The sequence below is a fragment of the Carex rostrata genome, chromosome 28, assembly GCF_964058835.1.
Source record: "Carex rostrata chromosome 28, lpCarRost1.2, whole genome shotgun sequence".
NCBI lineage: Eukaryota > Viridiplantae > Streptophyta > Magnoliopsida > Poales > Cyperaceae > Carex > Carex rostrata.
This window is the reverse complement of record NC_135945.1, coordinates 1,487,694-1,511,026: the sequence shown is the minus strand read 5'-3', so window position 1 is coordinate 1,511,026 and position 23,333 is coordinate 1,487,694. Positions and strand designations below refer to the sequence as shown.

General features: G+C 34.9%; 2 protein-coding genes and 1 long non-coding RNA gene across 6 annotated transcripts in view; 2 read left to right on the top strand and 1 right to left on the bottom strand.

Moving 5' to 3' along the window:
• LOC144545884 (uncharacterized) overlaps positions 1 to 11,067 on the top strand; it is a 60,978-nt gene extending 49,911 nt beyond the window's left edge. Inside the window, exons 11-16 of the mRNA XM_078294459.1 lie at positions 7,435 to 7,483; positions 8,835 to 8,951; positions 9,069 to 9,122; positions 9,462 to 9,547; positions 10,479 to 10,584; positions 10,934 to 11,067. Coding sequence (XP_078150585.1) covers positions 7,435 to 7,483; positions 8,835 to 8,951; positions 9,069 to 9,122; positions 9,462 to 9,547; positions 10,479 to 10,584; positions 10,934 to 11,065 — 544 coding nt within the window. The 3' untranslated portion in view covers positions 11,066 to 11,067. The remainder of the gene's footprint in view (positions 1 to 7,434; positions 7,484 to 8,834; positions 8,952 to 9,068; positions 9,123 to 9,461; positions 9,548 to 10,478; positions 10,585 to 10,933) is intronic.
• Positions 11,068 to 12,221: 1,154 nt separating this feature from the next.
• LOC144545885 (uncharacterized) lies at positions 12,222 to 14,993 on the top strand. Of its 2 annotated transcripts, XR_013508615.1 has the most exons (3): positions 12,578 to 13,007; positions 13,391 to 14,106; positions 14,703 to 14,993. It is a non-coding gene; the product is annotated as an uncharacterized LOC144545885 (long non-coding RNA). The 2 variants fall into 2 exon arrangements; XR_013508614.1 differs by lacking the exon at positions 14,703 to 14,993 and having other exon boundaries at positions 12,222 to 13,007; positions 13,391 to 14,685.
• A 1,102-nt stretch (positions 14,994 to 16,095) lies between these two features.
• Positions 16,096 to 21,267, bottom strand: LOC144545876 (uncharacterized). 3 transcript variants are annotated; one of them, XM_078294443.1, is made up of 6 exons: positions 18,070 to 21,267; positions 17,397 to 17,940; positions 17,181 to 17,271; positions 16,903 to 17,017; positions 16,386 to 16,493; positions 16,096 to 16,271 (listed from the first exon to the last, which is right to left on the bottom strand). In XM_078294443.1, the coding sequence occupies exons 1-3, from the start codon at positions 21,136 to 21,138 to the stop codon at positions 17,255 to 17,257; spliced, it is 3,630 nt and encodes a 1,209-aa protein (XP_078150569.1). In that variant the 5' UTR covers positions 21,139 to 21,267; the 3' UTR covers positions 16,096 to 16,271; positions 16,386 to 16,493; positions 16,903 to 17,017; positions 17,181 to 17,254. The 3 variants fall into 3 exon arrangements, with proteins under 3 accessions (XP_078150569.1, XP_078150570.1, XP_078150567.1); XM_078294444.1 differs by lacking the exon at positions 16,096 to 16,271 and having other exon boundaries at positions 16,290 to 16,493; positions 17,177 to 17,271; XM_078294441.1 differs by lacking the exon at positions 16,096 to 16,271 and having other exon boundaries at positions 16,290 to 16,493.
• Between the last annotated feature and the right edge of the window lie 2,066 nt (positions 21,268 to 23,333).

Below are 23,333 nucleotides of genomic sequence, written 5' to 3'. Positions count from 1 at the left end.
AAGTGAATCACAAAGAAAGAGACTAAGAAAACACACACCTTTCACATGCATACATCCATCGAGCCCCTACCGGTCCACCCAATCTAGACTCTTCACAGACATGGACCACAAGATGCTCCATAGAATCGAAAAATGCTGGAGGGAATATCTTTTCCATTTTGCATATTGTGACCGCAATATCCTTTTCTAATTGGTCGATACGGGATGGATCAAGCTCCTTGGCACAAATCTCTCTAAAGAAGCTTGAAATCTCACACAAAACATCCCATACGTAATCAGGAACGAAGTCTCGAAATGCAACCGGAAGAAGTCGCTCCATGAACTCATGCAAATCATGGCTTTTTAGCCCAGTTAATGTGTTTGTTTTGAGGTTTACACACCTTGACCAACTCGATGCATATCCATCGGGGAACTTGACATTATTCTTGAGCCATATTAAAACCTTCCTCTTATTTTGTGGAGAGAGTGTGAATGGAGCCTTTGGTTTTTGCATCTTTCCGGGATGATCCGGGTCCGGTATTAGACCATATTATGTATACATATAACGATATAGACCATATAACGATATAGACCATATTATCTTGATATAATAAAGATAATTTCTTTAAGGAATAGGGGTATATATTAATAAATGAAAAAAGTTAATTAATTGGGAGGAATTTTAAAGGAAAATGGAGCAATTATAGTTAATTAATACTTTATAGCCAATTAGCGTACTAATTCCTCAACTAAATGCCTGTGAAAATGTTGTCGGTCTTGAGTAATGCACTGTTTGTACTATATACCAATGTTATCTTTTAATTTTGACAAACTTCTCCGTCTTAATAAAATTTTAAATAACAGTGAGATTATTTAATTGGGTGAAGATAGGCTCCCCTGTAAGACTAAAAGTTAAAGCTGAACACGGTACCAAGTCCTTGGATGACCAATGCGCCATATGTGAAAAGGTTAAGTTTGTATTAATGTATTTTTCTTTCAAACCTTTTCCACTTTCTGATTTCTTGGTTGATTAACCAGTCCCACCTGAAAAGAAATATGTTAAATAAATAAATGAAGTGGCATTGTGACTTGCATTTGCAGATGTCCCATTTTAAGTTATTTTCACAGCTTGGATGATAACTGACACTTAAACATTGGTTACATAGAGCAAAACCATACGAGTGCGTAATCGCTGCAATTGTAATTTGAAGAAAATTGCTAAATGAAAGAAAGAAAAACTTGCGTCATTTTGTAATAATAATGACGATGTGATAATAATGACGATAATAATAACAACGTAATACTAGAGTGCTATGAAATTACAGGAAGCTGTGAAAGTGTCAATAGAGAACCTGAAGACGTACCCGTTTGTGATGGAACAGTGGAAGAAAGGAACACTAAAGCTTTTTGGCGCCACTACGACTTCGTCAACGGCACATTTGAAATCATGGAATAAAATTTAATTAAACTCTGCATTGAGACAATGCATATTTGTTTGAATTTGTGATAAGTAGTTCATATGTAATTGTGGTAGCATTTTCTTGTTTTGGTATTGTATCATGCATTTTGATCTATTTCGATCTTGTTCCCATCTTAGTAGTCTAGCATTGAGTTCCACTAGGCTGCGCGCAGATAAATTATAAATGGCATAATTAAATCCGCCAGAACTACTATTTCATAAAATCAGTTTTGCTATAAATATTTTGTTCTTTGTTATAGATTAATTATTCCGGCGTAAATGTTATATACATAATCCTATATTTAGATCCGTGCTTTATGTGACAAGACACGATATAGGATTTAAGAAAGAGATAGAGTGATGAAATGATTGTATTGATCTTGTGTTAATCTAATTTAAAAAAACAAAAAAGATCTTGTGTTAATCTTTAGTACATATACATCATGTATTTATAGCCAATGTTTACAAGTATAACAACTCTATAACAAACTAATTAATCTAATTAACTAATGTTAAGAGTCCTGATCTCTATTGCTTGTTTGAGTTTGACTTGGTCAAATCTTGTTTCGGTTGACTTGGACAACACTGTGATCCTCTATAACAAGACAATAATTGTGTTATTCTTTTTCTTATTTATACTCAAGCCATGAATTGTTTTCTGCACATAATTTTCTGACAAGAAAACTTCTATGAGAAATAACATAACTTTAAAACACAATTTGGAAATTTCGAAGCAGAAATCCGAGTAACCAATTGTTCAAGGCAAAAACCCTATACCTCAAATTCCAAACTTGTTCCATTGACTATAGCTCATTTAGATTGATACGAGACTAAACCCACCATTCCTCCCTAATAGTGCTCTTGTTTGTAAAACCAGCAGTGAAATCTGCTATCACTTATAACTTTTGAATGAAGGCTTCAAGCAGAAAAGCAATTGTCTAAAAGAAGGTAGGGCCATGTGACGGTGTTGGTGATATCACCGGCATCACTCGCATTGTTAAGGTCAGTGTTCATCATGGCTGGCCTGTTGATGCATCTTTGGTGGGTTTTCTACATAATGGCAAGGAGGACCAATGAGAGTAATGATTTTCTATTGGTTGATGTTGAACAATAGAATATTAACTATAGACAATTTGACTCTCAAAGGATGGGAAATGGTTAATCGATGTTGTTTGTGCAAGGAGCAAGCAGAATCGGTAAGGCATCTGTTCAGACACTGTAATTTTACAATTCGAATTAGGTAGGAACTGCACATAGATCAACCACAATTGGGGCAGTGCAATTTTTTTGCTCAAGGTCACTATTACAATGCAATGCTGAAATCAAAGTTCAAAGTGGTTAAAAGAATGCAAATTGCCATGGTGTTTACCGTATGGAAGGAGAGGTGCAGAAGGATTTTTCAAGAAAAAAATAAAACGGAGCGACAAGTGTGTGACGAGATGAGGCATGAAGTCAGACTTTGGTTTCCTGAGGAATTAATAAACCACTATTATATTATGTTTTTGCATGATTACTTAATTTTTATTTTTATTTCCTTCCATCCTTTTCTTCTTTGATTTTTGTATATATCACTCTGTACAAACTCTTATATTACACTGTTGGTGTAATTATTAATGGAATCTGGGAGCTTGACTCCCTTGTTTCTCTTTTAAAAAAAAATAATGGCGAGGAAAGCACCGCCCACAAGGAGGAAATTTGACAGAGGTACAACATTATTCTTAATTAATTAATTTGCACCTTAGAGATGGATTAATCAGAACCTTCAAAAAGAGATAGATTAATCAGTTGGCAGAAGGATATAAATTTTGTTCTAATCACTTATGAGTTTAAGAGCCGACATTTTTATTTTACCCAATTAAAAAAATATTTTAATAATAATAACCAAGGTTTAGAAATAATTTTAAAAATACCTAAACTGTGGAATTTTAATTCCAAACCGCGCGTGGAAAAATTCCACTGTTCCAAGTTTTTTTTTTCTTTTTACAAAACAGAAATTTGTATTTTTTTTTTTTTATTGAAATATTAGAAATGTTGGATATATTTCTTTGAAAATAGATGGAATACAATATAATTTGATTTATTAGAAAGACTGTAACAAATAACCCGGATCAATATTTTTTAGGCCAGATTTTTCGCGGCTGTAAGAAAAATTAATATATTTCATTATGTGTTCTTGTAAAAAAATAAAAATGCTTGGATTCTGAGTTATTGATCCCGGTTCAAAAGTCACTTATAGGTAATACAGAAAATATTGTCATCCTTCTAGTACATTTAATTTATAAAAAGTTGTATCTATTTTGAGAATTCTTTTTGAATAACAATCATTAAATAACTTAAAGTTTTTATTTTTTTTTAAAATAGATACAACTTTTTATAAAAAAAACAGGTTGTTGAATTCATTGAAACCGGTAACCAGTTTTGAAATTTTTTTTTTTAACAAAACAGAATTTTTATTTATTTATTTATTTTTTGTATTGAATATATTTCTTTGAAAATAGATGGAATACAATACAATTTGATTTATTAGAAAGACTGTAACAAATAACTCGATCAACATTTTTCAGGCCGAATTTTTTGCGGCTGTAAGAAAAATTAATATATTTCATTATGTGTTATTGTAAAAAAATAAAAATGCTTGGATTCTGAGTTATTGATCCTGGTTCAAAAGTCACTTCTAGGTAATGCAGAAAATATTGTCATCCTTCTAGTACATTTAATTTATAAAAAGTTGTATCTATTTTTGAAAAAAAAACTTTAAGTTATTTAATGATTTTTATTCAAAAAGAATTCTCAAAATGGATACAACTTTTTATAAATTAAATGTACTAGAAGGATGACTGATCGGCGTAAAGCGCAACACAAGTTTCGGTACGCTTGGGAGCGTACCTTTTAAACCTCGGTTACACCTTCCGATTAGGGTTGCAAGTGCACAACCCTATCGAGGAGTATAATCGGGTATCGATCCACAGGGACGGTTTCTTTATCTAGAATTTTACTTAGCTTAGCTAAAGACTAGAAGTGAGAAAAAGGGGTTTTGGTGTTTAATTTTCCTAAGGAATCAACTCAAGCAATCACACAATGATATAGAATAGTAAATGTGCAAGAAAAGGTATAAACTGTGTTTTGATTTGGGATAAAAGGTGTTTCAAGGGTTTCAGACTTCATCTCTGATTTGCCTCTAGTGGTACGGCCCTTACCAAGTTGGTACGGCCAGGCCGCACCAACCTGGTATGACCAAGCCGTATGGGGCTTGGTACGGGTAGGCCGCACCACTCTTGTAAGGGCCGTACTGGTTTACCAGAACAGAGCTTACAAGTTCGAGTTGATGCATTTCTTGCTGGTACCTCGTATTAAACTCTTGATAAAGGTTCAATTGACCATACCTAAGGTTCCTAAACCTCAACTCTCGTTTGTTGGTTCAAGATCTAAGTTTTGGATTCAATTCTTCACCTTCTAGGGTTTCTAAACCTCAACTCTCGTGTTTTGGTCCAGATCCTCTAGTTGATTGATTGGAGATCTAAGGTAACCTCTAATCTGTCGATTAGAGGAGAATTCAACCTTTCGGCTTCAATTCGATCAAGTCTACCTAAAGGGATTGGTTTGGTTGAGGGAAGGCAATGGTCACATGACCTTGTTAGGGTTGATCTACCACTATAGGCACACCACATGCAATCACAGCAACACAAAGCAATCAAGACAAGCAAATTCACAATCAAATCAATCACAAGAGTTCATACAAGATCCAAATCAAGAAAAGCAACACAAATCAAGAAAATCCATCTACAAACCCTAGAAACGAAAGTCTACTACTCACAAGTCATGGATCTGTCCAGATATACAAGAAAAGAGATAGAGAAAGTCATGAAAGAACTAGATTGAAGATCGGGAATGGAGAAGGTGTAGATCCGTCGATTCTCGCCTCTTCCTCTTCCTTGATCTTCTCTTCTTGCTCCTTTGCTCTCTTTCTCTCTTTCACTGAGCTCTCAATCTGGAATGAAGTGGAATCCCCCGAAAATGGAGAGATCCCTCGCTTTAAATAGCCTCTGCCAAGATTTGAATTCTGTCAGGCGGCATCTATGTACGGCCCGTACCAAGGTGGTACGGCCAGGCCGTACAAGATGGGAAAGAGGCTGGATCGGCTAAGTCTGGTAAGGGCCGTACCAAATCTGGTAAGGGCCGTACCAGGGAGTCCAAAAACGCCGTTTCTTCGTGTATTTTGCTCCAATTCTGCAGAAAACAAACAAACTCTCAGCAGTACCAAATTCTAAGGATATATCAATGAAATGCACATGATTTTGACAATTTAGAACGTGAATTTGGTACGAAATCAAGTCAAATATAGGCTAAATATGCGAGGTATCAATGACAATATTTTTTGTATTATCTAGAAGTGACTTTTGAACCGGGATCAATAACTCAGAATCAAAGCATTTTTATTTTTTTATAATAACACATAATGAAATATATTAATTTTTCTTACAGCCGCGAAAAATCCGGCCTCAAAAATATTGATCCGGGTTATTTGTTACAGTCTTTCTAATAAATCAAATTATATTGTTTTCCATCTATTTTCAAAGAAATATATCCAACATTTATAATATTTCAATACAAAAAATAAAAAATAAATACAAATTTCTGTTTTGTAAAAAAAAAAAAACTTGGAACCATGAAATTTTTAAAATTATTCCTAAACCTTGGTTATTATTATTAAAATAATTTTTTAATTGAGTAAAAATAAAAATGTCGGGTTTAAGAGTAGTTGACAATGTCAAATTATTTATCATGTCAACTTTTATTGTGATAAATAAAACGAAACAACAACAATATTGGTTGCGGTCAGGGGCAGATTCTAATTTTTTATTTACGTATATTAAAATCTAATTGAATTTTCTTCTTCAATTTTTATATTAAAAAATAATTATTTATCATGCCATCCATGAATCTAAATTTTTTAATTATGTATATTACAATTTAATTGAAATTTCTTCTTCAATTTTTCTATAAATCACTCCCTTCTTAAAATTTAATTGTTTGTTTGCAGTCTAATAGTTAAAGTTGTTTATTGTGGTTGTGGGAGAACAATATAGCTAGAAACTGAATACATAGAAACTGCATATTATCTTCTTTTTTTTGACAAATGGTGGAACTTATCAACAGAAGTATGTAGTGCATGATTTTGTTTCATGCTATATATGGTTTTTGTAGTTCACTCTTCAGCCATCTGAGTACATTACCTCTGTAAAAAAGGACACATTGGTCCCTTTGAGGGAGCAATTCTTTTTAGATCACTCAAATTCAAGACAAATTTGGGAGCTTACAGGTCATACAGTTAGGACTTAGGAGGAAGGAATTCCTTTTGAACTTCCAGCTCTTAATAGTAAAATTATTTTTTTCTGTGGGCAGTTGTCTGGACAATCCCTTTGACCAAATTATTTTTTTTCTGTGGACAGCTGTCTGGACAATCCCTTTGACCCATAAAATTAGTTTTGTTAGTTAAAAATTAAGAGTAAAAGCATTATCTGCATTGAATATTAATTAGTAAAACAGGTCAGATAACTTACTATATAAAACACCTCTATGAACTTTTGGTCTAGAACAATTAATTGTTAAATAGCATCATCTTTTAATTCAGCCTCATCTCAAAAAACAATTTCTCCATCAATACTTCAATTTATCTTTGCATCTATTCTTCCTTTTCCTCTTCTCTCCTCTCCCTGTGATCCATTGCAATCAACTTTTTCAGATTTCATCTCCTTCAAATTTCAATTATCTTTGTTGAATTTGATTATTTTTTATTTTAATTTTGTGAAACTTGACTGGAGATGGATCCTGTGGGGATATTAAACAACGGATTTAAACAGTTCAAGACCGAGGTGTATGAGTAAGTATATCTGCATAAAATAGTTTTTCTTTTTTTCTTACGAAGCTTATTTTGTATTCTTTAGAGCTATTTGTATGTAAAGTTTATCATCTTTTTAATTTCTGAAATTTTGTAGCAAGAAACCAGAGGAGTTTGGTCCCCTGAAGGAAGGACAATGGCCAAAGGTATGATTTCTGTATCTGTTTTTCAATTTCTTTAGATTATCTCTTATATGGATTTTGCTTTGCTTTTTTCCCATTTGTGCAGTGACCCTTCTCACCACCCAAAAAGACCAAGCATGAGGCTAACCTGTTACATAAAATAAAACATATCTTTTGCAATTCGCATAATTTGCTTTAATTGCGATATATACTGATTTTGGCTTGAATTTGGTCTTGTTTTGAGCAAAGAATATATAACTGCCATTGTTTCACTTGCATCTCATTTCTTGCAGCCCAAGGTCTGTCGTAACTGTTTCTTTATTTTGCAAATATAATACGTGTGCGGGACTTATAACTTACCATATTTTTCTCAATGGAAAATAGGAAAGAAAACATGACACTAATATACATTTGGGATGTGATATGAGTACCCGCACTCTCATCCCTCCATTATCTCCCCAATTTTATTTGTTCAATCTCATCCATATTTCTCATGATTTATAAGGAATTTTGCAAATCTAAAATTACGAACGTCTTCTACGCAATTTTATCTTTCAAATGAGATCCATGATAACATACTTTCGAACTCGTCATCCCACAAGTATTTATACCTCGTTATTTAAGTATTTATACCTAGTATTTTCACATGTGACACTGCTGACATTTAAAAGTATTAATATTAAGTATTACAAGTATTTATACCTATGGACGGAAGTATTTATACCTATGTGGTTAACTATTTTTGTTAGAAAAAGGTTGACGCAGGGACGATTAGGGAAATGTGATGCGGAGATGCGGGGTCCACGATTAGAGATAAAATACTTACAAGTATATGTATAAATACTTGCACGATGAGGTATAAATACTTGTGTGACGATGAATTCGAAAGTACGTCATTATGGATCTCATTTGAAAGATAAAATTGCGTAGAATACGTTCATGGTTTTAGATTCGCAAAATTCCTCATAGAACGTGAGAAATGTGAAAGATATTGAAAAAAAAAAACAAAAAAACCCACCTCTAAAAACGTGTATGATTCTTCTCCCATGTAGTTTGAGTGGTCTCTTTATATAGTTATATCAAGTTAGACATACAAGTATTAATATCTTAATTTGCAAGTATTAATTTATTATCTTCCAAGTATTTATACCCATGAATTTAATTAAACTTGGAAAATCACAGTGTTGTGAATAAATTTAATTAAACTAGTTAGTTAAGTTAGTTTATGGGAAGTTAAAATCAGTTTAAGAGATGGGGGTACAATGCGGGTACTGGAGTGTGGGGATTGAAATAATTATTCTATACATTTATGTCTCGCTTATCCAAAAGAATAATATATAATAATGGTGCAATTTATCTGGTTTTTGTATCACAGTTTATGTTGTTTGCCTGTTGTGACTCACGTGTTTGTCCCTCGATCACACTTGGGTTCCAGCCCGGTGAGGCCTTCATGGCACGCAACATTGCCAATATGGTCCCTCCCTTTGACAAGGTAATTTTTTAAAAGTTGGAGAAATTATGGATGGTTTCATTTCAACAAATTCCAATTAATTAGTGATTTGATATTATTTTTACTGATTTAACATATCCCTTCTGCGTATGTATGTAGACTAAATATACCGATCAAGGGGCGGCGATTGAGTATGCTGTTCTGCACCTCAAGGTAAGACCATCAATTAGGGGCTAGGCAGTAATCAATTAACCAGATGGAATAAGGAAAAAGCTAGGTTTTCGCTTTGAAAATAATTTGACATGATAACTTAATGAGTGCTTCACTAGAATCAGACTGGTAAAGAGATAAGATAGAACTTCTAGATGGTCCAAGTTTAGTTAGATTTTTCAATGGGTAAAGCAAATAAATAATATTCATTGTTATGGGGTGTAAATGTAACATAACTATCATGCAAGTATCGGTGGGAACAACTCATATATATATTGAATTGGCAAATTAAAGCTAATTTTAGTATGAAGGTTTCTAGCTAAACACTATTGAATTGTTTAGGTGGAGAACATAGTGGTTGTTGGACATAGCAAGTGTGGTGGAATTAAGGGGCTCATGACCTTCAAATTTGATGGAAACAACAGCACGTAAGTCTCCAATCAAATTACATAAATATTGTTATTTTCACAATATATATCGGCTAACGTGCTTCCACTAGTATATCAACAATATGCTTCCGGTCTCTAAAATCTATCGAATTGGGTTCAAATGAAAAATCCGAACCGTTCAAACCAATCTTCTTAACGAGAGCTTCGTTTCCATATTAAAAAAATTAAGTTTTGAATTTATTTACTATCAAATCAAGTGGTCAAAAAATGAACAAAATAGTGCATTAAACTGCGCGTTAGCCGTACTATATATAGGCTGTGGCTAATTTGCTGCCGGCAGCATTTCTGCCGGCGGTGCTGCCACTGTTTTTTCTATTTTTTGATGTTCAAACGACAAATCTAAACCGTTAGATGTTTAATCTATATTATAATCTACTTGGAGACCAAATTTTACATTTTTTGAAATTTTTTTACTATATATTAAGCTGGTTTGAAAAACCGCTGATTTCAATGCTGCAGAAATTTACTGAAATCAGCGGTTTTCAAACCAGCTTAATATATAGTAAAAAAATTCCAAAAAATGTAAAATTTGGTCTCCAAGTAGATTATAATATAGATTAAACATCTAACGGTTTGGATTTGTTGTTTGGACATCACACGGCTAAATATAGCCCCGGCAGCACCTCTGCCGAAATGCTGCCAGCAACAATTTAGACAGACCCCTATATATATATATATATATATATATATATGCTTTCATTGTGCCATTGTTTATGGTTGGATTGGATCAATTGAAATATATACGTGGGCCGGATCCACCCATTCTGTGCCAGATTCTTAAGCTTAACAGAATGTATATATATGCATGAGTATATTATGTAATGTACTATTATAGTACTTCTATACCCATTTGTATTTTAAGTTTGACAGAATTCTCTTGCTTCATGTTGTTTTTGTAAAAAATAAACAGTGAGTTTATTGAGGATTGGGTGAAGATAGGCCTCCCAGCTAAAAAAAAGGTTCAAGCTGAACACGGTTCCCAGTCCTTTGACGAGCAATGCACCCTTTGTGAAAAGGTTAATAATTTGTAGTGCTCTATTTTTCTCCCATATTTCCATTTCCTTTTTTTTTTATTAAATGGTTACTCCAATCCCGTTAAAAAGAAATATAGTAAATACATAAATGATGTGCATTTGTGATTTGCATGTGCTAAAGTATTAATTTGAATTTATTTGATTGCACAGCATCCATGATAAGTGATAATTTAAAATTGATTACAGCATGTACTATTTGAATGTGTAATTACGATCGTAATTTGAAAAAAAAAATCTCTATATATATCAAGAAAAACATATGTTATTTGATGATGATGATGATGATAACAATAATAATCACACTAAAAGTAAAAATATTAAAATATTGCAGGAATCAGTGAAGGTATCACTTGAGAACCTGAAGACGTACCCATTTGTAATGGAAGGAGTGGAGAAGGGTACCCTCAAGCTGCTAGGTGCCCACTATGACTTCATCAATGGTGCATTTGAGATCTTGGAATAATTTATCTCCTACTGCCCTCATGGAGCAAATTAATTTATATGATTTTATGATCATAATTAAGTAGCTAAGAGTATAATTAATTAATACACATCCATATGTAATTGTGGTGATATTTAATTTATTGTACCGGCATTGTATGATGCATTTTGGATCGATTTCTGATCAAGGACATCAGTTATATGATCTTAATTATTACAGTGAAAATAAAATTTCTCTTTTTAATTGCTTTATTGTCCTCGCTTAAGTTATTTTTCATTAATTCTTCCGTTTTTTTTTTTTTTTTATATAGGAAAGAGTAACTAATTGATGATTTTGTGAGGTCAAAGGTTTTACAGTGTCAGTGAGTCCACCAATGCCTCACATGCTTTGATCCAATAATTAATTAGTTAATATAAGCCAATAAATTAGTTCACCTTAAACATAATCCAATAAATTTGGAATGGTTACAAGATTTCTATTTAAAATGTTTTGGCTATTTTAAAAGTTTACGGGGTTACACTATAAATTCTTCCTCTGGGGACTAGGGCTGGCAAAAAAATTCGAGGTTCGTGATTCGATTCGGGTTTGATTCGGGTTTGATTCGAGTTTAATTCGATTCAAAATGGGTTCGAATTGAAACGAACCAAACCAGGTTCGGTTCGGAATTAATTCAAACCAAACCCAAACCTAACATGGTTCGATCGAAATGGGTTCGATCATTTTTATGGTTCGAATCTCATAATAACATCGGCCGTCCATTTACCTGATGAAATTAAAATCCAAGATAGAGAGTCATAATTTAACTTAGCCGACACTCCCTCGCTCTCAAATCTCAAACCTAGTTCTCTCTCCACCTCTCCCTAACTCACTCTCCCTCTAGCTCTAAAATCTAGCCGACGCTCTCGGCGATTGGCTGTCTCTCCGGCTGTCACTCCTCTCTCCGGCCTAGATGACTGTCTTTCCTCTCTCTTCGGTCGTCTCTCATAGTTCATACCAGGAAAGCCGTCTCTGATGTATTTTTTTATGAACAATTTTTCAACTTAAAAACACTCATTTCATAGTTCATACCGGTAAAAGGAAGCCATGTGAATTGTCCCGCGAGAAAAAATTAATGTATAAACTACCGGTATAACTAGGACTGCTAAAAAATAATTTAGTTCATGATTCGATTCGGGTTCGATTCGAAAAATGTGTAGTTCGAAATGGGTTCGGTTCGAAATGAGTTCGATTCGAAACGAATCAAACCAGGTTCGGTTCGAAATTAATTTAAACCAAACTCAAACCTAGAGTAAGTTCGGTTCGGTTCGGTTCGTTGCCACCCCTACTGGGGACTGGGATATCTCAAACTTGAGTGTTTTTCGGACAATATCAACAGTTCAAATTAGTTCTGCACGAATCTGAAAGCACAAATAATACTGGCCTATCCCCGAATAGGTACCGTACACGTCAGCCACGCACTCCTCGGCTCCTCTCCTGAAATCAAAACAAAAAATCAATTCAAATTTCATCTCTAAAAAAAAAAAAAAAAAAATATTGAGACTTCGACGAATTCGTATCCTCTGAGATATCTCAAACTAATTCAAAAAGCAAAAATATTGAGACTTCGACGAATTCGTATCCTCTGAGATATCTCAAACTTTGCGTGACTTTATAGAAAATCCCAACCGTTTAAATACGTTATGCACGAATCTCAAAGCACACGACCCCTACATCACCCCCAAATAGGCACCGGACACGTCGGTCACGCAAAAGTTGAGATTTCTGCGATGATTCCTTTCGACCCAAACCCCCATCAGTCACAAGCGCTGCGCCGCCTTCTAGACGACGACGATCCCACTCCGACCAAGCCCGGGCCCACCAAAACTACCTCGTCGCCTCTCGTCGCATTATCTCCTCTTGGATTCAGCCCGGATGTCCATTTTGCCTTCTTCTCTCACTCGCCCCAAGCCCCGTGCCTCTTCTGGTAAGTTCGCTGGTAGGTAACAGTAGCGCTTCTGCTTCTTGGGATACTCAAATGGCAGTCTAATAGTGGAAAGTGCTTCTTTGTTTTTAGGTTTTGTTATTATATTAACTGGTAAAGTGTTCTGATTCAGATAATTTGAAAAATAGAGAGGTAGTATAATCAGTTTTTGCATGATTTAATCTTTGTATGATATTTAATTTCCAAATAATTAGAACATTTTTATTATACTTGTTGCCAAACTAGAAATGTTCGTGCAATTTGCAATTGGGGTAAACCTTTGGTGTAATATGCCAAAGAAATCTTCTTTTGTGTCTTGTTAATGAAATTACCATGAATAAAATACATGAAGTGATCTAAATCAGCCATTTTGTATATTTATATAGGGATATGTGGAATGATACTTGTAGAAAGTGATGATGAATCAGATAGAGTAAGTTGTGGGGAATTGACAAAGACCCTGTTGCATCTTCTCCTGAAATAGAAATTCTATCAGATCTAGATAAAAACTGTGATTCTTAGTTATCTGGTCAAAGCAATACTAAATATGAAAGTTCCAGTAGAAGTATCAGCCTCAGTCCGTCTGATGACTGTCATGGTAATTAAAAAGCAAGGCAAGCTTGGTCATCTCTTGAAGTACATTGTTTAGTGAGTACAAAAAAAAAAGATTCTCTTTTGTAAAGATACTTTTCATGGTATTTACTTTATTACAAACAGGGAATTACTTTTCATAGTATTTACTTTATTATAAACAGGGAATCATGATTTTTCTTGTATTGCAGTGTTCTTATACTTCTCTTTTCTTTGGTTATTTGGTCTATAAATTTATCCTTTTACGTAATTTGGCTTCAATAAACTATCAGCAGCTAATAAGGGCTTAATCAGGGCACTAAATTGGTCCTCATGATAGTTTTTGGGTACAAGAAATAGAAAATTGCTAGATTTTGGTTTTTCTGACTTATTTTTTTTTGGTTAAAAATTCGCACATTTTTTTCTTTTGCACTAATGTAGGAAGAAATTGACATGGCTGTCTGTGAATGCGGATGGTTTGTTCATTTGTAAGAATGTTGTTAAAAAAAAATCTGATTAAGAAAAATACTCGGTAAGTTATGCCTATGTCTTTAAACAAATGCTTCCAATTGCAATATGGTAGCTTCTTGTTGCAAAGTGGTACCTCTATTTGGTGCTTTCAGTTTTATTGGTTATGAAATTTGAGACATAATCATGCAATGTTCCAAATGACACGAGGTGGCAAACAATGGCTTGTCAGGTGGGGTGGGGTTGGGTCAGGTTGTGAAACAAGGGATTAATTAGGTTCACAGCCATTGTGGGTTTGCATTGTGGGATTGGGATTAGGCAAACAAGGGAAACCTGAACCTCTGGCTGAAATCAGGTTCAGGTATTGTGGGTTTGTATTTATTTTGCTGTGGGATTAGGTTGTATTCAGATCGTGTTTCGGCTGTTTCACTCTCTATATCCTACAGACAGGTAATGTTCAGGACTTCAGGCCATTTCACTTGTCGAAAATTTAAGTTTTATGGATTCTGGTAGATAATGTCAGAAAATTTCAGCTGTGTATGGTGTCATTTTGGGTTGTTTTGAGCATGGGTTGTTTTACAGATAAAAATTCTTATGTTGCGGGTTTATTTATTCTCAAATATGATTCCTTAATTTGCTGTCACATTTTTCTGGCTTCAGTTTGTGCGATAATTTGTGACTGCTAAATTTAGTTGATATGATAACATGTTCATGAGAAAGGGTTTCTAATAAAGGACCTGGGGATGGAAGGGATTTTGGGTAATGGAGAGAGAAGGCTCAGTGAGGTTTGTTCCAAGCAGGTTTATCAGATTCTCATGGCACAGTCTGGCGGCATTAGAAATGATTATGTGGAGGATGGTGCCGATTTTTTTGGCTGAAATTGTGAATATGAATGGATTAACGTGGTTGTTTTGTTCTATATTAGTTGAAAGATACGTCATACTGATCTAAGCATATAGATGTGTTTGTTATCGTTTAAGCAAAGGGTTGAGCGTGGTTTATTCACCTCATGAGTTGAGTTTGACCACAATTTTGTCGGATGGAGAGGAATGGATTTGTTTTACAGAGTATCTTCTAACTAAATTAATTTCCCTTTGCTCCCGTGGGGAGTAAAACAGTCAAAATAAATTTTATCATATATGGCATGAGCCTTGCTTATTGTTGTTACTCTTCGTCTAGAGAGGAAAAGAGGAAAAGAGGAATAAATTAGAATAGAGGCTCTATTCTGACCGAACAAGAAAAAATGAGTGGAATTGAGTTAAAATTTTTGTTTTTTACAAGTAGATCTCTCCTCTAATTTTTTTTTTTTTTTTTTAAAGCTTCTATTTCTCTGTGAACTAATTTTCTATTTCATTAGAATATTAGAATAGAGGAATTGGTTCCTTTTTTTGTAAACAAAAAAGAGTAATTTACCTTTTTCAAGAGATAGAATTTATTAATGTATTGACACTCTTTCACACTTTCCTTAGTCCGTTCTCCCACTTTCAACCCAACATGTTTGGAATAGTGTAAAATAGAAATCTATTTCAAATTCTATCTTTTTCTTACTTTCTTCTATTCCGCCATTTTTGCCAAACAGAACCTTCAGAGAATAAGGTGCTTGGCTAGCTATTTCATGTTTTAAAAAAAAAAGCTGCATATTGATCATCTCCCATATGATGTTTCAACAAGTAATCAGAGGATAAAATATGTGCGTTGAGACAAAAATTACCTTTTAAAATTGCTCTTGACACTGATTGGGAAGGAAGGAGATACTCGAATGGGAGTATAGACACCAGACAGGAGGTAGGCCATACAACAATTGTTCACAATTGCATGAGTCGACTAAAAGTCAGAATTGAACTTCAATGTAGTTGCAGTTTGATTAATTTATCACAGTAGTTGTACTTTTGATTAAATGACCTGTGGTCTACACAATCTGTCGTGCTTATAATTAAAATTCCAAACTAGAGTCATTTTGTCTAGAAACTAAATTTTGAATCAGTAGAAATTCAAACTATGAATTTTATTTCTTTTTAAGGAAAATTATACTAACGAAAACTAAACTGCTTTACATAAATAACCAAGACAGTTCTGGTTTTGGTAGAAGTATCCATTTTGGGGTCTAGTAGAATAGCCTACAAAACTGTGGTGCTCGAATATGTAAGCAAAAATTATTTAAAAAAAAAATAAAAGAAAAGAAAGATAACCAACTCACAACATTTCCATGATGGTGTGTAATCCACCATTCTAGCAAAAAAAAAAAAAAAAAAATCAAAATCACAAAGAAATAGAGTACTGATTTTATTGAAAGAACCAACGATGCTATGCAATGTAATGGAAATTAACATTGGCATAAGTAACCTTGGGGTTATTTTTCTTGCATTTCAAGGAAGAAGACAAGATGACTAGAGATGATCACAGAAATTGAAAACACTCCAGCAGACATCTGGAAGAGATTGGGTTCTTGCTCTGCATGGATGCGCAAAGCATTAATTGTAGAAGTGAACCAACCAATCCTATATGAATTTTTCAAGTTTCCAAAGTAATCAAGTTTAAAAAAAATTAAGCCCCGACTTAATTATGTATAACCAAGCACTTAAATTCACACTCAATACAAGAAACATATGTTAAATCAAATAATTCAATAACAATACTTGCAATTGTTTCAGTTTTATTCTTTGGACGTTTATTAGCCTAGGGTTGTTTCTGTGGACCAGCCTTTTTGGATTTTTTTTATTTGTTTTTTCTTGGTACAAACTGTATGAGTTTCCTTCTCCAATTGTTTGGAGATTGGAAGCAAACAATATTATGGTTTCTAATGAAATCGGTGGGTGACCACTTTTTGAAAAAAAAAAATACTTGCAATTGTTTCCCTCACCTTGAATGTGCAGAGACATATAACAAGCGGTTATGAGATTCCATCCAAATTAATTGTTGAAGTTAATTTACAGCATAATGATATGTAGCCATCAACTGCTCCCAAATGTGTTCAACTATTCCCAACTCATCATGAAGAAAGAATAAGATTAGTTCACTTTGAATTTTTTATTTATTTGTTTGTTAGCTTGTTTCTTTGTTCATTCATATTTGTAAATTGCATTATTTATTAAGAGGAAAGGATATAGGCAATAGTTAAGCAAGTTAGAAGATACATACACGTATGAATGTTAAGGAATAAAATCTGGACAAGGGAACAGATGAGGTGCCAGACAATCTCCAGGCTGGGTAGCTTACTCCAATTCATCATCTGCATAATTTCAAAAGAACCACGGTGAGAAATTTATAAATTTATCATTGAAACATGCGGATGGCACCCAATTGTAATTGTTAATTTGTTCAAAGAAGAGAAGGAGTGTCTTCAATGTTTATTACCAAGAGGTTCGATAGAATTCCTTTCACACCAAGCCTTTAGCCTAGGGCATCCAGAAATAACCACACAGTCAGGCACAGTGAACAACAACTCGAGTAGAAGTTGGGGGCATTGGATAATTGCCAAGGTCTCTAATTTGTTCAGATTCTGGAGGCCTTCAATGCGCATTAGATGCTTACAGTTCGTAACCTCCAGCTCTGTTAAGAATGATGGATTTTCTAGTCGTAGTAGATCCAGAGAAAGCATGTTATGGCAACCATGAACAACCAATGACATGAGAAATGGTGGTACTTCTATTAGTTTGAGCAATGGGCAATCCCATAAAACTAATATTCTAAGCCACCTGAGTACACCTAGCCTCTTGAGGGTTTCTAGCTTCCAGCAACTCTTTATCTCTAGTTTTACAAGATTATATAGGCCATTATGGAACTCCAGACTTTTTTTTATACAGTATTCTATCAGAAGATCTTTAAGCAAGAACTCCTGATCCGTTTTCTGCATTATATTCTTAATCCCAGAGGTCACTAGCATTTTGCAAGAGAAATCCTGGTAAGTTGAGAGAACATAAGACAAGATAAGAACTTTTTAATTATACAAAGAAAAAAAAACGTTTTCCTTTGAGAACATTGTCGATTCAAATTTAAGAAAGTCATGCTGAGTACAATAATTAATTACCTCTATATAGTTCAATTGCTCACATTGACACCAGCTTTTCAGGGAAGGGCAATCAACAATTTCTATGGAGAGAGGCAGATTTAGTATCCTTGGATAAGGGAATTCCTTGAGCTGAGGGCATCGCACCACATATAGAGCTCGGAGAGAAAACAGGCTTTGCAATCCCTGTAGTGAATTGAGCTGGTTGCATTCTTCAATGTGAAGACTCTCAAGTAGTGGCAAATGCAACATGCTGAGATCAAGCTTTAACAATGAACATTTGATTATTTCTAGCCTTCCAAGAGAATCAAACTTGGGGACTGAACTCAGATTTGGACTCCGCAATACTGTACAACCCCAATGTTGTTCTCCAACTAAAATGTTCCACTCAATCATGTGTTTGAACTCTAGCTCCTCTAGAACTAGTGACTTGAGTGACGGCAACTCCCCAAGATCCCTAAATAACTTGCCACTATTAAGATGACATTGCATGAAAATGGCTACCCCACTATTGTAATCAATCCCAATCCACTTTGGATATCCAATTCCTTCAATTCCATTTACTTTCAACTCCACTAGGTCATTGAGTGGCTTCAGACACTCTAGTAAGCTTTCAGATTTCCTGTATTTGTATATATTGGGGTTCTCAATTTTAGAATGCTTGTATATCCGATTTTCTAATAAGTTACTTTCAATTGAGATATTTAGTGACCTTCTGTTTAAAATGCCTTCGAGGCTGCATAAGAACCCAACAATAGAGACAAAGGAGTGCAACTCAAGGATGTCCAGGTAGCAAAGCTGGTTTATTGATTTTGGCAAACTTCTAATGCAACCACCAAGGACATATATGCACTGAAGATTAACGAGATTCCCAATCTCATCAGGTAATTGCATGATGTTACAGCACCATTCCAAGACTAGTGTTTGCAATTTGTGAAGCATGCAAAATGATTCAGGTAATTGTGTAATTTTGGAATTTGAAATATGCAGTTTCGTTAGATTGGTCAGGTTACTAATGCAAATTGGCAATTCTTTTATTTGATCGCACGAGCACAAGTACAACATTTGTAGGTTAGAAAGTTGGCCAAGTGATTCAGGTAACTCTTTAATCCCAACATTACAAATTTGAAGAAACCTTAGGTTGATCAATTTTCCAATGTCGACTGGCAATTCTTTTAAATGCTGAAGATATCCTATCGTTAATGCAATTAGGTTAAAGAGCAGTGTTGTTGATTTAGGCAGCCTCTCAAGGTTACTACCCCAGAGCACAATGTAGCGGAGGTGCTTTAGATTGGCCATATGCTCCAAGCAATGTGCATGGACACCTACCTGTTGCAACACCCGGAGGTTTGCAGTACATTGTCTCATCATATTCATATGAAAATTGCAAACTAAATCAGAATAGCCGCAGCAAGATCTGTCAACTAATGTTCTAACCAATAAATAACTATCACTTAACCTGCCGATTGTACTACAATTCTCTGTATACACATGATGCACTTCACTGGAAACAACACCATTTATACTCTCTCTTGTGATGGTACAAAATTCACCCATTGAAATATATCTTGCTAAATCATGAATTAAATCATGCAAGACAGAGATTTCTCGCTGCCCTTTTTTATCTAGCATCAAGAAAGACCTCCTATCCAACTCATTGATATATTCAACCCCAATGCTTTCTTCACTTTTTCTACCTTTAGATTGAATATAACCATGCGCAATCCACATATAGATTAATTCATCTCTAAGGAATTGGTGACCTTTTGGAAATAAAGAGCAGAACAAAAGGCAAGGTTTCAATTCTGGAGGCAAACGGTAATAGCTTACCTTGAGAGCAGGGAATATCTCATCTTTACCATCAGTTTCCCACAATTCGGACTCCAAGACATCTCTCCAGCTAGATTCATGCATGTTGCCAGATAGAGATCTACTGATAGACTTGATTGCTAGCGGGAGACCAGCACATTTTTTTATGATTTGTGCACCAATCTCCCCAAGCCTCAAGTAACCATCTATTATTTGACCCCCAAATGCATAGTGCTCAAACAACAATTTACACTGATCTTGTGGCAAGCAACTCAGATCATATATACATGTGTTTTGAACAATCTGAGCTACAGCTTTGCTTCTTGTGGTTACTACAATTCTAACTGACTCAGCGACTCGAAGTGGTTCTACAAATTGTTCCCATTTACTGGGTAACTCATTCCAGACATCATCAAGCACTAAAAACAGTTTCTTTCCTTTAATCTTTTTTACAAGAGGGCACTGAATTGTACTTATTCCCGTTAAGCCACTATACACCTTCTCGGAGATAGACTCAAGGACCTCTTTTGATATCCTTGTGACATCAAATTGAGGAGAGACATATACCCATGCAGTCATATCAAAATTAAAACTAATCAGGGGATCATTATAAACTAGTTGGGCAAGTGTTGTCTTGCCGACACCCCCCATCCCAACAATTGAAATAACTGAAATGTGATTTGTTTTCTCTCTATTCCCCAACAATACAAAATCTAAGATCCGCCTCTTATCTTCATCCCGACCAAAGACAGATGTCTCATTCACCATGTGGCTTGTCGGCGGCAAGCCTGTCCAAACACAATCCCGCCTTTCTCCATCATCCTCTCTCAAAGACAGGGCATCCCTATCTGTTGAGATTTCATCAAACCGATCTATAACACCCTTAATTTTTTCAGCCATTTTACCTGAAATAACACCCTCTGAGCGCTTCATCTTTTTCATCCTTCTACCATCTGCTGATGAAGAAGATGTTGCCTCTTCTGATTCCTCACTCTGGCGACGCAATAACTCGTACTGACACTCATCAAGGATATCCTCCACTTCGTAGGCAACAGTTTTGATCTCTTTGAGCCAAAGTTTCACAGATCCGTCCCGGATCTCTTTCTCCCCAGCATCGTAAAGCGTGGCCTGAATCCTCTTGAGCAGCCTTTCCAACCGATCTAGATCCCTTTTAACACCTTCCTTCTCTTCTCCTTCAGTCGAGGTGGCTCCTGAGCTCCGAAGGGAGCTTAGCAGGCCGCTCAAGGTTGAAATTACAGAAAAAATGAACTCCGCACCCATCGCTCCTCTCTTCTCTCTCTCTCTTTTGAAAAAATCTTGCCAAGGTTCTCTCTGCGTGTAGTAAGCAGATTAGCTTTTCTGTATGCAGTAGTGGACTCAGAGCTCTCTCTCTACCCCCGTCATTTTTTTTGGAGGACTGGAGGGGTTTATTCTTTTTCTTTCTTTATTATTTGAGTAAAGCTAGGGTGTGAGATGCTCACCAAGAAAGTTTGGTGAGCATAACTTCAAAAGTATGTCGGATCGACGTTAAATACCGAATTCAAACCGTTGAAATCCATGTACTTCATAAGTGATGCATATACATGCAAAATTTTGAAAGTTTCGAGTTTATTTACTGCACGGTCAAGTGGTCAAAGAAATAATAAAAATTGAATATGTAAAATAACTTATAATAAAATGTTTGTTTCTTTGACCACTTGACCGTGTAGCAAATAAACTCGAAACTTCAAAATTTTGCATGTATATGCATCACTCATGAAGTACATGGATTTCAACGGTTTGGATTTGACATTTGACGTCGATCCGATATATTTTTGGAGTTATGCTCACCAAACTTTCTTGGTGAGCATGTCACACCCTAGCTTTACTCTTATTATTTTTTTTAAAAGACTTTTCGTCTTTCTTTATTTTAGTACAGACTTGGGTTGGAGTTGACGTTGACGTTTGTGATTCAATCTGAACTGTCCGATCAGAATCCGGCACAAAGCTGTAATGCATAATCCCTATAAGATTCGAGCCAGTGTATAATGAACGGACTAGATTTAAAATCTAAAAATAAGGTACATTAGTTTATTTGAATTAACTGGAGCAGCCGAACTGCCCACTTCATAGAGGAGTGCGTATCCTCTGAGATATCTCAACTTTTGCGTGACCGACGTGTCCGGTATCTATTTGGTGATAGCGCGGGGGCCTGTATTATTTATGCTTTGAGATTCGTGTAGAACTTATTTAAACGGTTCAAAGTTTCCGTAAAGTCATGCAAAGTTTGAGATATCTCAGAGGATACGAATTCCTTCATAGAGGGGTTAAAGATTTTATGGACATGGTACACCTCTTTAAAAGGCCCATTAGAGGATCTTCTGTACTTGGTTCGAGGCCCATTAGAGACTGGGAGAGGGCGTTTCCGACGGTATGCAAATGGATCCTACTTGTTGTCAGCTTATTTACGAAAAACAAATATTGGGAGCACAATTTTGCCTATTTTTTATTAATAGAAAAATAAAAATAAAAATAAAGAGAAAAGTGAACTATTTTAAAAAAATTGAAATTTAGAAACGGGTTTATAACGTTTAGATAACTCCGTTAACCCCTCTAATTAACTAATTAAACGGGTTTATGTGTCAGAACTCAGAATCCCGTGTTTTGTCCACTTAATGTATAATGCAACGCGGTACACACGGCACCATGCAAGGAAAATATTTGCGACGCAAAATAAATTATCCCAGACACGCCAAACAACTTTATGTACATTAATTTAATTAAGATGCATGCTACCTAACCTGGAAGATAACCTTTACACTAAATATATAATTGACTTATTTATTTAATCAATTATCAATGTGCAGATGTAGGGGTGTCAACGGGTACGATACGGGTCGGGTAGAGACATTTTCATACCCGTACCCGTTATGATAACGAAAAAAAAATCTTTATCCTTACCCGTATTTTCGAATACGGTACGGGTCGGGTAAACGGATAAAAAAGCGCCATTAACATTTCAATTTGTGTTTTCGATAAAATAATTTTTAAAATAAGAAAAAATAATAATGAATACAACTAATTTGTATTATGAAAATTTAATAAAATACAAAAACTTTATTGTATCATGTATCATCTTCATACAAATATATATTTATATATGTAATTTTATTTTTTTTAAATTATCTTATATTAAAACGGGTAAGATAACGAAAAAAAATCATTACTCTTATCCGTACCCGATTAGCTAACGGAATAAAAATCTTACTCTTACCCATGTTTTCGGATACAATACGGGTCGGATAAACGGGTAAAAGGGTGCCATTGACACCCCTATGCAGATGTTTTATAAAGAGCTTCCAAGTACAGGAATGGTGCATCGATCGATCCATTGATATATAGAAACTATATAGCTGGATAAATTAGTGGATTGTTCATTTATGCTATCTATGCATTATATGATGAAGGTAACAAAAACAAACACCTTGGTGGCAATA